At 39.5% G+C, this 12,968-nt stretch overlaps 1 protein-coding gene across 2 annotated transcripts; it reads left to right on the top strand.

Moving 5' to 3' along the window:
• Window positions 1-493: 493 nt before the first annotated feature.
• Window positions 494-4,182, top strand: LOC125219141 (homeobox protein HD1-like). 2 transcript variants are annotated; one of them, XM_048121024.2, is made up of 5 exons: window positions 494-803; window positions 955-1,075; window positions 3,407-3,597; window positions 3,668-3,799; window positions 3,848-4,182. In XM_048121024.2, exons 1-5 carry the CDS (start codon window positions 561-563, stop codon window positions 3,884-3,886), a joined length of 726 nt encoding a protein of 241 aa, XP_047976981.1. In that variant the 5' UTR covers window positions 494-560; the 3' UTR covers window positions 3,887-4,182. The 2 variants fall into 2 exon arrangements, with proteins under 2 accessions (XP_047976981.1, XP_047976980.1); XM_048121023.2 differs by having other exon boundaries at window positions 511-803; window positions 3,865-4,182.
• Window positions 4,183-12,968: the final 8,786 nt, after the last annotated feature.

The raw sequence follows: 12,968 nt of genomic DNA, 5'->3' as shown, positions 1-12,968 counted from the left end.
ATTTATTTCTTATATATATACCCATTCTTCTCAATTTTTTCGCTGTATGCGATAATTTTCATTGTATAATTGTCCCCTTTCTCTAATACAACAAAGGTTTGGTTTTAATTTTTTTTATTAAACTATGCATTTTTTTTAATTATTATATTCCGATAATTTATATTCTAGTTAAATAAAAATATACCAAGAATGAAAAAAATAATTAATTTATGGCTTGGGCTTGTCCATTATTAGGGTGGACAAGTTTTTTTTTGGCCCTGGACCAGTTTTCTTGGCCTTGGCCAAGTTTTTGTGGCTTGGGCTTGGACAAGTCCATCCTATTGTGGACATCCTTAAAATCTACGCCCAGTTACACTTCAATAATATTTCATACACAAGGAATATATCACATCAGCAACAGCAAGGGAAGGCTATGCTTGTGTTTGTGTGAACAAGAAAACCTTTTCCAAGTGGTCCTCACCTCATCACTTCAAACTTCAACATCACCTTTTTTCTCTCCTCTTTTTCTCGGTAAAAGGGGCCATATATAAACACATAAAGGTTGGATCTTTATTGAAAAAATGCAAGAACAAGGCATGAGCATGATGGTGCACCAGCAGCTCAAGGCGGAGATCGCCGCCCACCCTCTCTATGAGCAGCTGCTGTCGGCACACGTGGCCTGCCTTCGTGTCGCCACACCGATCGATCAGCTCCCCCTTATCGATGCGCACCTCTCTCACTCTCACCACATCTTGCGCTCTTATGCTCAGAATCAAGCCCACTCTTCCTCACCACTTCAAAGCCAGGAGCTTGACAATTTCTTGGTACCTTTTTTATTTTTTTTTCCTTTGTGGTTTCTTGTTGTTTTCCATGGTGGGATTTACTAAATATCTATGTTCTTTCGTGGGTTTTTGTTCTTTTCAGAGATTGATTTGTATTTTGTGTAAAGATTCGATTTTTATTTTGTGTGGACAGGCGCAGTATGTGTTAGTTTTGTGCTCATTTCGGGAGCAGCTGCAGCAACATGTCAGAGTTCATGCTGTTGAAGCAGTTATGGCTTGCCGTGAAATTGAACAGAATTTGCAATCTCTCACTGGTAACATTCATCTCTCTCTATATTTATCTCTACAAAATTTTATGCACACTGTATCTTAATTATTGGGTATAGAAACAATAAGAGTATAAGAAACGTACACATTTTATAGTTATTTTCATTGTTCTCTATATAATCCAATTTTTTTTAACCCTAGATAAGACATAAACTAGTTTTGATAATTATGCATATTGAGGTGGGTATGATGAGTTTTGTGATAAAGATGGAAACTTGTTATAGGAGTTTTTATCTTTTGGAGTAATATTTTGTAATTTTATACTCCCTCTGTCCCATAAAAATATGTGCACTTTCCATTTTCCATTTTCGTTCATCTCAAAAAAATATGTGCAAGTTATATCAATTTAATAATGTAGGTCTCACTATCCGCTAACACTACTTTAACCACCATTCTCTTCCTCTTTCTTACTTTACCATACCATTCTCCTCTTCTCTCTTACTTTATCAATTTGTCTTAATTCCCGTTTCATATCCATTACTCATATTTTATGGGACGGAGGTAGGCTTGTCAAATTGGGTACCCGCAGATACCTGATCCGAAAATTTTGGATACCCGATCCCGAATTTGCCAAAACTGATACCCAATACCCGATCCGAATTTGATTTCGGGGATCCAATCCCGATTTTGGATTTTTCTTTTTTTTGGGGGGAAATTAACCACAAACTTTTAGAAATACAAACTTGAAGTAGTTTGAATTTCTGAGAAAAAATGACACTAAACACAAAATGAGCATTTCATCCTCAAACAAAAGTAATTAAACAATATTAATCCATAAAGATAATTACCTTTCATATGAATTTGAAACTAAACCATTGCCAAAACATATCTTGTATCAACTCACATTAAATAAAATGAATAAGTTTTATAGATAAATATTAACACTAATAATTAAAAGAAGTTCATCGAAAATTCGAAATATATCCCCGATTTGAGATTTTTATTATGCTGCCAATTATTAACACATATATACACAATAAAGTCTCAAAGTATTAATCGCAGTGGACTTGGTTTTAAAATAGGCAAAGTATTAACATATACATAATTTATTAAATTTTAAAAAAATCGGTTAATTCGGGTATACCCGACAATCCAAAAAATCTCACTATCCCATCCCGATCCGAAACCCGAAAAATTGGGTATCGGATATCCAAATACCCGACTTTTTTGGGTTTGGATATCGGGTACCCAATACCCGATATTCATTTTGACAGGCCTAGACGGAGGGGAGTATTTGATTTCAGTTATTTTGTTGGAGTCTAATTCTATCCCCATAAGGATTAAATTTATTAGTACTTCCGCAGTCGTTTCTAATTAGGATCAAAAGTGTCGTTTCTAATTAGGATCAAAAGTGTCGTTTGAATAAAATTCTATCTCGGATTGAGTTTCTCTTTTCATTTCCAATTAGTAATAGAATTTTTTTTTACTTATATGGACTTTATTGTTAGTTTTAATGTTAGCTTTTGGACAATTTAATAGTAAATGAGATTCAAAGAATTGAGTTCTTGTATCGGTTAGTTTCGTTTCTTTTTATGTTCAGTCATTCTCTAGAGTGATTCGGCGTGGAAATCTATATTTATTCCACTTCGGCTTGAATCAATGTAATTTTTTAATTGGTATGGGAATAAATAGCATGGATGGCTTGATTGTTTTTGGTAGGCTGGAGGATAAGAAAGTGATTTGGGCTATTTTGCGAGATAGTGTTACCTTACAACAAGAGGTGGTTGGACCGTTGGGGTGCTCTCTATGAAAAGATTTACTGTATTTATTTAGTTAGGAAGAGATTTTAGGTTGGGTTTGAGTGATAAAGGGATTTGCACAACAAACTGACAATCAAAGTAACAACAATTAAATAACTATATTTCCCACTAACAACCGGTTAGGATTCATGCATTTCAAAATCTTACTTTATATTGCTTGTTATTGTTGCATTGCTAAATGTATTATTGTAGCTTGAAGCAACTAGAGCTTTGATTTAAAATCCCAACTACCTAGGGTAGTTGAAGACAATTTCATTTCTAAAATATTCATTTTGTTTAATGGCGTTTAGGTGAATGAGCTATTTATTTTATTGAAATATATATTGGTCTTTTTACTATGTATAGATATCATCTAAAATGAATCATGAAGTTATGTAGTCTTCAAATGTTAAAAGAGCACATGTATATTAATGTTACTATAACATAAAAGTCTTTCTTGACGATGAAGACATTGCTTTTGTATTCAATAGGTTAAGGATTCGAGTAAGGATTCGAGTCATTATGGATAAATAACGAATCGTTATTGTAGAGATGATTAATATGTTTGAATGTGAACAGGGGAAGCACTTGGAGAAGGAAGTGGTGTAACAATGTCAGATGATGAGGATGAGCTGCAAATGGATTTCTCTTTGGATCAATCAGTAGGCGACGGGCATGACCTGATAGGATTCGGACCATTGCTACCCACAGAGTCGGAGAGAAGTTTAATGGAGCGAGTGAGGCAAGAACTCAAAATAGAATTAAAACAGGTGAAACATTGTTAAACAATATATAGGTGTGAGAGCATATGATGATCTAAAGAAACTACTTATTTTGCAGGGATTCAAATCAAGAATCGAAGACGTGAGAGAGGAAATACTAAGGAAGAGAAGGGCAGGGAAGCTGCCGGGTGACACAACGAGTGTGCTAAAGAATTGGTGGCAGCAACACTCGAAGTGGCCTTATCCCACTGTAAGTCTCTTAAATCTGATTTGTGGTCAAAATTATGTAATGAATGAGTGGGGTTTGGTATTCAGGAGGAGGACAAGGCGAAGCTAGTGGAGAAGACGGGTTTGCAGCTGAAGCAGATAAACAATTGGTTCATAAACCAAAGGAAGCGAAACTGGCATAGCAATTCGCAGTCTCTCAAGTCCAAGCGAAAGCGATAGTCGACAAGTAGATCATACAAACACTGTCTCATATATTATGTTACATGTATTTTTAGCTGAATCATTGATCAGCTATCTTAGGAAACAAGGTGTCTCTCACTCACTCACTAACTCACAAATACTACTACATATATATTTGTTGTATCTTCACCTACTAACAGATGTGACCCTTCATTTTTTGCTTCATTGTAGTACCATGTCATCTTCTTCTTTTTTTGTATCTATAACAGAGAGATCTTGAGCTCAACTTTAATTATTTCGAATCTCAACTCAAAAAATAAAAAAATAGAATGAATGTAAATTAATCATGGTGATGTAACTCAAAAGATAGAGCGAGAAAATAGGTTGATTTCTTGATTGGGACTATACAAGAAGCTAAGTATTAAGAAAGGTACCGCAGAGAATCTCTGGACTCTTTGCTCAAACAATTGTCAAGAATAACAATGCAGCCCTTCTCTCTTGCTTGATTCCACTTCTCTTCTCTTCCAGCTGTTAAATTGATAGATCCCAACCGCTCTAACCGGAAATCTTTGCTTTGTCCTGTTGCATGGCGATTTGCATTCAACATAGTAAATTTTAGTACCACATAATTCGTAGTTTGATGTTGATTGTTTTAAATAAAATTCCAAAATCAAAAGTTAGAATGCAAATTCAGTCATAGTTCATTCGAAAATAAAAACTTTTAGGATGTGTTTGGTAGTTGGTACAATGGGTAAAAATATATTGGAATTAATTTGAAATTATAGCATTTTAATTTAATTCAAAAGAACTTGTTTAGTAGATTAAGTACTAATTATAGGATAATTGGTTGGAAAAACTTTAAACTATTGCCGAAATTCAGTATTCTCCACAATCTTCAACGTTGGTCAAATAAATCACGAACTTTAACAATTGTTCGAATTTATCATGACCATCATTACTTAGAAATTAGAAGCCAAATAATACGATTGTTACTTGGAAATGAATAAGCCCATACATATGATTTATTAACACACGTCTATTATAAATGACACATATGCCACACATGATATTAGAAAACTCACTTCAGTTTTAGCCATGGTTAAAAATAATCACTGTGTGAAATTCGCACAACTGTTAAATTCCATTTTTTATCCAACCAACTTTAAATGTTGTCAAAAATACCAAATTTCGGCAAAGTTTCATGATTTTTCCAACCAAATAGCTTTAATTATATTGTATGATATATACAAATTTTTTGTTCGATAAGTGAACAATTACTCTATCCGTCCACCAAAAATAGTCCCCATTTGTGGAAAATAGAGGTTTTAAAATAACATGTATTGTATGTAATGTGTGTGCAATGTATGTGTTGTATTCGTATGCAATACTTGGTGTGTGCGCAATGAATGTTTTGTGCATAACATGTGTGTTACGTTCAGTATTTGTGGGTGGATGGTGTGTTTACAATGTGATTGAGAGCTGTTTAATTTTATAATTATTTGAAAAGACTTACCTTGCCTATAAAATTTTAAATTATATAATTATAAGAATGTGAAATTGGAATTTAGAATAAAAAATTGAAATTGGAATTGATTTGAAAACTAATTTTAAATCCAAACATTTTTGTGGTACCAAATACTCCACCCGTCCAAATACCAATTACGCATTCAAATCAACGTCATATATTTTATATTCGAAAGGAGTAGCATATTTGGAATCAAAAGCACCAATTCCAACATCATACCTCGAATTCTATGTACCAAACACATCTTTAATGGTTTCTATTACTAATCTTGAATTTACATTTTTGCTCTTTCAAATTGTTGACAAAGAAGGGTTAAACATTCCTCAGATAAAGAAGCACGGATCCATCGACTAAAAAGTGTCACTAATGGTTTAAAGAAAAGCAGGATCGACTAAGTTCAAGGTGAAAGAATAGTAATGCAACAAAAAAGAACAGTTTTATGACATGAGATATTTGTAAATGGTTTCAAAATTATCAAACTAGTCCATTTGATACCAAATACAGCAACTCAAGGAAGTTCTATGAATGTGAGAAAATCCGTGCATGCTGGAGCAAATTCAATAACAGTAAAAAAAAACTAGCAAATTTGACATTAGGTACCAAACATATTAACCCGACAATTATGTTAACTGAGGACCAATTGATAAGGCTAATTTCATGCATCAGTTATATGGTGAAAAGCGTTACAATTTGTTGGGTCTAACATGTTTCCTAAGCCAGGTATGTGATAAAATCGCTAGATCGAGGGAATGATGAAGGAAACGGTCTAGCAAAGGAATGAAGTGAAGTGAGCATAATTCAAAGGAAAAGAAGGCGTGACGGAGGGTGTCAGTGGCTGAGGGCAACAAAGTCTATCTATACCTCGCTGGACCCCACTCTAACGCCTATAAATAGAAGAGCATGCAACGCACAATATCATCTATCTATCACTTTTTTTCACTTTTTTTTAGCTCACACACATAACACACACTTGGGAATGGGAGATCTGGGGTAGTTGGGGTTACGAAAGGGTTCATTTCTTTAGAAAGTCTCAGTTGCAACACCGTCCGCGTGTGGACGAAGATACAATCTCTTTTAATTTCAGTTGTTTTGCACTTTTGCGGTCGAACTTCACTTTCGGGAGTCGACTTGGCTGTTGATGTTACTTGTTACTTTTCGCTTCTGTTGGTTTGCGTTTAGTTGTGATATTTCAAGTTGATTTACGTAGATCTTACTGCTGAGAGTTTATTTTAACAAGTTTTATGTCGATCTCTGTTTTATTTTGCTGTTGTGGTACTCCATCTGGGAATTTGGTGATAGATCTGTGGTTTGTTGACTGAGTGAAGGTTGTTGTTTAAATCTGAAGTGATGAAGTGTTTCTGTTGGGTGGAGTTTGTGTCGGACGCTTGGATCCGGAGTGGATTTAGCGTCTGAGGTTGGATCCGAAGTGAGAAAAGGAAGTTGTTGGATGGATTTGAGTTTTCTGCTTGTTTCCTGTTTTACTTCGTCTAGCATCTGTAGATCCGTTTAGTTCTTCGTTGTTATGCATCAAATTGGTTTAGATTTAGTTTGCTCTGCTCTGATTTCGTTCATGTTGTTTTTGTTATGAGTTTTTACGCAATTTGGTTGAAGAAGATGATGTCGCTGTTGGATAGTACCCGAGTTAGTTATTCTGCCAGCTTTTCGTCCGTATTCTGCTTTTTCAGTCATGGTCCCCACAGTCAGTTTGTTTCCTAGGTCTAGGTAATTAGAGTAGTTTTCTTAGATCGGGTAATTGAGCAGTTTAAATTTCTTTGCAACGTTCTCTTGTTATTTCGCCTAAGTCTAGCTATTAGCGTAGTAGTTTAAAATTCCCAAGTCAAGTTTAATTTGTTTTCCTCAACCCAAGAAAAAATGCGTGGCAGCAGCCAACACCAAAAACAAGTCCAAATCCTTGAACATGATTATTACGCATCCTTCTCTGTGGGATCGATCCCTACTTCCCTATACTAGGTTTAGTAAAGTGGTTGAGGGTTTTTGAAAGAGTGCTCTGTGTGTCCGACGACCAGGATTTCCTACGACCAACGAGTTCCTAGACCGCGTGATCTAGAGGATTTGCTGGACCAAGGGAACCTGTTTATTTCCTTCTGTGTGACACTGTAACACACGAGACTGAAAATCTTACTTTCAAATGGCGCCGTTGCCGGGGAAGAATGGCGTTTATTGTTATTTCGTTTAAGGATCTGGTGTAAATATTTTAATTTCTGTTATTTTCTTTCTCCTTGACAGTTTATAAACGAAGGCTTCCATTCTGGAAGTTGGGCAAGCTCATCTGGGTCAAGGAGTGGCCAATACAAGTGGTGAGTCAAGGAATCTACATCTACCATCACTACCAGATCAGGATTGAGGACGGAGGATCCATTCCCGTTCGAGTCAGAAAGTGAAAACGAGTGGAATTCGTCGACAGAGGAGAACCCAGAGTCGTCAACAGAACCAGAGCATTCCGAGACCGAGGAGGAGGAAGACCCGAATATGGCTCATCTAGTTAATCCCGATCCGGAAATAGGGTCACTCACCGCACATCTCGACGGTGAACCCGCTCATGCTATAGTCTCGAACCCACGACGGAGGTCGATCGATATCAAGACGAATGTATTCGGAGTTCTACCCACTTTCTCTAGGCGTAGGAACGAATGCCCCTATGAATTTTTGAACGAGTTCAGTAAACTATGCAGCATTCAAAAGCGACCCAACGAGGCAACAGAGGAGGACTACCGTCTTCGAGCAATCCCGTTTGCTCTCAAAGGGGAGGCGAACACTTGGCTGCTAAGGCTCTCACCGGACTCGATCAACACGTGGAAGGACTTTAAACTAGAGTTTTTGGATTACTTTTTTCCGTCCAACAAGACGAATGCCTTGAAGAAGGAGATTCAGGAGTGCAAGCAGGAATACGATGAGTCTCTGAGTTCTTATTGGTCCCGTTTCAAGGGGCTGCTGGATGCTTGTCCGAACCACAGGATGATAGAAGCGGAGACTTATTATCTGTTCTACGAAGGTGCAAACCCTGAATCAAAGGACTTGATGAACTCCTCGAGCGGGGGAAATTTTACCAAGAATAAAGCAAGTGAAGCTCGGGAAACTTTGGGAAGGCTGATCGAGGCGAAGAAGGCCTATGATAACCCGCGAAGCATATTGAGGAGAGGATCAGCCAATGCAGTGATGGAACAAGAAGACAAGAAGGTGGAAGATAGGATCGATAAACTGGAAAAAGCCTTGCTAAATGCAATTGAGAAATACAATCCGCATGCTCCAGTGGAAATTGAGAAACCCCCTGGTCAGGAGGAAAGGCAACTTCAACCGTACTACAGTCAGCCTTGCGAAGGGGAGTGTCAAGCTTAGGCAAATTCGGTGGGAAGTTGGAACCAAGGAAGACAGAGGGACGTTCCATGGAGGACTCACCCAAACTTCAGATGGACTGACCATGATCAAGGCCAGCCACCCCCACTTCAGCTCACGAATTATGCACACCCTCCGGAGAGGCAGTCCAACTGGTCAGGGAAAGGTCAAGAGGGGCAATTGCAGCTGGGGTACAGGAATCAGGATCACACTAATTGGGGAAATAGGAATCAGAACAATCCAGGGAGCTCCTATGTGCCACCTCATCATAGGAATAACCAAGGGAACTACCAGAATTGTCAACCAAATCATCAAGGGAATCAAGGGTCTGGTAGCCAGTACAACAACCATCAGGGAAATCAAGGGTCTAACAACCAATACAACAATCATCTAGGTAACTATCGTCAGAACCAAGGTCAAGGACCAAATTCTGGTCAATTCAACTCCAGACCATAGAGGAGTTTGGATGACATGGTCCACGATCTAGTGAATTCACAGCAGTTCATGCAGAGTAACCTACACTCCAACAATGACGTGGTGCAAAAGTTACAAGACGCTCAGTCTGAACATAAAGCCGCCATGGATATGATGGCAAAGCAACTGTCCCAGATTGCAGTCTCCTTGAATGAGATGCGAGGAAATGAAGGGAAACTTCCTGCCACCGTCAAACCGCCAGACCGAGCAAACATTAGTCAAATCACCTTGAGATCTGGGCGGGGTTATGAAGGGCCAACGTTGGAAATTGATGAGGAAGTTCCCATGCAGGCTAGTGAAGGGAAACAGAGTCAGCTGCATCAAGAGGAAAGCGCTAGACCCAGGGAAATCCTTATTCAGGAAGACCTCCAGAAGGGAGATTTAGGGGGATCTCTACCTCGACCAAGGGACCCGTTCTTCCTAGACCCCGAACCTGAAGAAGTGAGTAAGGAAGGAAACAGTGGAGTTGATGGAACCCAGGTTGGGACTTCCACCAATGCAGTAAAGCGACCAAAGCCATTTCCATACCGCGGGGAAGCGAAGAAGAAAAAGGATGATACAGAGGATCTCATGGAGATTTTTAGCAAGTTGGAGATCAACCTGCCATTCTTGCAAGCCTTAAAAATGTCTGCCTTCAGCAAGTTCATCAAAGAGTTCATTGCAGGAAAGACTAAGCCAGATGGGAAGATTGTGATCGGAGAGAATGTGTCTGCTGTGATACAAAAGAGAAGGATGCCCTCAAAATGCACCGACCCAGGTATATTCACATTACCCATCTCTCTAGGGGATATCAAGGTCGAGCATGCTATGTGTGATCTAGGGGCGTCAATAAATGTTTTACCGCTTTCGATCTATAAGAAGTTGACTGGAGTGAGGATGGTTGCTACCAAGGTAGTGATCCAGTTAGCAGATAGAACTTGCATCTGCCCTGAAGGAGTGTTGGAAAATGTTATAGTCAAAGTGCATGATTTTCTATATCCTGTTGATTTTTATGTGATCAAGATGAATGATAATGAGTCTGCTGAGTCCAGTGGGGTACTTTTAGGGAGACCATTTTTGCGTACCGCTAAGACCATTATCGATGTCTTTGATGGAACAATTTGCTTGGACTATAACGGGGAAAAGTATACCTTTAGCATAGATGAGGGAATGAAAAGACCTTTAGATGTTGAGAATCTCTATGCTATTGATGTTATTAACCCTTTGGTCCAAGAGTATCTTGAGACGGAATTGATACAGGAACAAATCGACAACTCGGAGTTGAGTCATTCGATTGACAGAGAAGTTGTAGGATGGTGTGCAACAATGAACACAGCGGAATTGACAGATGAAGAACTCACGGAGGCCATTATGTAATTCTGCAGAAGTCCTGAGTCAGCCAAATATAAGGGATTAGCTCACGTGGCTAGTCTGGAAAAATCTCCTGGGTCTGGGAAGGAGGAATCATCAGAAATTGCGGACAAAAATCCCTTGCCCAGGAGACGAATGGATCAAGAAATGAGCTGAAGACACTTCCACCAGGCCTCAAGTACGCTTACTTGGAGGAGGATGAGACATTTCCGGTAATAGTCAACAGCAACCTGACCAAGGAGCAAGAGAAGGAGTTATTGGAAGTCATCAAAAGAAACAAGAAAGCAATAGGATGGAATCTCTCAGATTTGGTGGGAATAAGTCCGGATCTTTGTATGCACCACATTCATTTAGAAGAAGGTGCGAAGGCTCATCGAGATGCACAACGGAAACTGAACCCGAACATGCGAGAGGAGGTCCTAAAGGAGGTGTTAAAATTGCTTGCTCTAAGATTATCTACTCCATTCCTGACAGTGAGTGGATCAGTCCTGTCCATATGGTACCAAAAAAATCTGGAATACAGGTTGTCAAGAATGAAAAGAATGAATTGGTAACCACCAGACTAGTGACAGGGTGGAGGATGTGCATCGACTATAGGAAGTTGAACGAAGCCACAAAGAAGGATCATTTTCCCCTACCTTTCATTGATCAGATGCTGGAAAGACTGGCTGGCAAACAGTATTTTTGTTTCCTTGACGGATACAGCGGTTATTTCCAAATCTACGTTAACCCAGAGGACCAAGGGAAGACCACATTCACGTGCCCCTTTGGTACCTATGCATACCGAAGAATGCCGTTTGGATTGTGTAATGCACCGGGAACTTTCCAACGGTGTATGATGAGCATTTTCTCGGATCTGTTGGAAGTATGCATTGAGATATTCATGGACGATTTCACCGTATATGGGAACTCATTTGATACTTGTTTAGCCAGCCTTGATCTAGTGTTACAGAGATGCCAAGAGAAGCATTTAGTGTTGAATTTCGAGAAATGCCATTTCATGGTGACTAAAGGCATTGTCCTGGGCCACGTGGTTTCTGAGAGAGGTATTCAAGTAGACAAAGCAAAGGTGGATGTGATATCAAAATTACCATACCCCACGAACCAAAAAGAGGTGAGAGGCTTCCTAGGCCATGCAGGGTTCTATAGGAGGTTTATCAAGGATTTCGCAAAAATCGCGCAACCACTCACTCGGTTGTTACATAATGATGTGGAATTCGTCTTTAACGAAGGATGCGAAAGGGCGTTCCAGTTGCTTAAGGACAGGTTAGTATCAGCACCAATTATCAGGGCACCAGACTGGAACCATCCTTTCGAGATAATGTGTGATGCGAGTGATTTTGCTGTGGGAGCCGTCCTAGGACAGAAAATTGATGGAAAAAGCTATGAGATCTTCTATGCTTCCAAGACGCTGAATTAGGCTCAGAAGAATTATGACACCACGGTGAAGGAAATGTTGGCTGTCGTATAGTCGTTTGAAAAATTTCGACCCTATCTCCTTGGGTCGAGGGTTATAGTCTTCACGGACCACGCGGCGATTAAGTACTTGCTGGCTAAGAAAGAGTCTAAGCCGAGATTAATCCGTTGGGTGTTACTCTTGCAGGAGTTTGATTGGGAAGTAAGAGACAAAAGAGGAACGGAGAATAGAGTAGCTGATCACTTGAGCAGAATACGTCAGGGGGAAACAGAAGAGGCCATACCCGATGCCTTCCCCGAGGAGCATTTGTACCTTCTGGAGAAATTTCCTAGACCACTTAACTGGGAAGCAGTTTTGGCTCTGACCGGTCTAGGGGAATCGGATAAGGGGAAGCGCACACTGAACGCAGAACCGTGGTTTGCTGATTTAGCCAACTACTTGGTCACGGGAGAGATGCCAAGTTCGGATGAAGTTTCCCGGGCCCAGAGGATGAAAATTAGAAGTGAAGCTAAATATTACTTTTGGGACGACCCTTACCTGTGGAAAATGTGCTTAGATCAAGTGATTAGACGCTGCATTCCCGAATGGGAACAAAGAGATGTGTTAATTCATTGCCACACTTTAACATGTGGAGGCCACTTTGGACCAAGGAAGACAGCGAGGAAAGTCTTGGACAGCGGTTTTTATTGGCCGACGCTAAATAGGGATGCCTTTGATTTCTGCCAATTTTGCGAGAGGTGCCAGCAGACGGGGGGAATTTCAAGAAGGGACGAGATGCCTCAGGTCCCGGTGATCGTGTGCGAAATTTTTGATGTGTGGGGAATGGACTTTATGGGACCGTTCCCATCATCTTGTGGGAACACGTATATATTGGTTGCAGTGGACTATGTA

The sequence above is a fragment of the Salvia hispanica genome, chromosome 1 (genome assembly GCF_029641045.1).
Source record: "Salvia hispanica isolate PSC_SH4W2 chromosome 1, Shi_PSC_v1, whole genome shotgun sequence".
NCBI classification, from domain to species: Eukaryota; Viridiplantae; Streptophyta; class Magnoliopsida; order Lamiales; family Lamiaceae; genus Salvia; species Salvia hispanica.
This window is presented reverse-complemented; position numbering and strand designations above follow the sequence as displayed.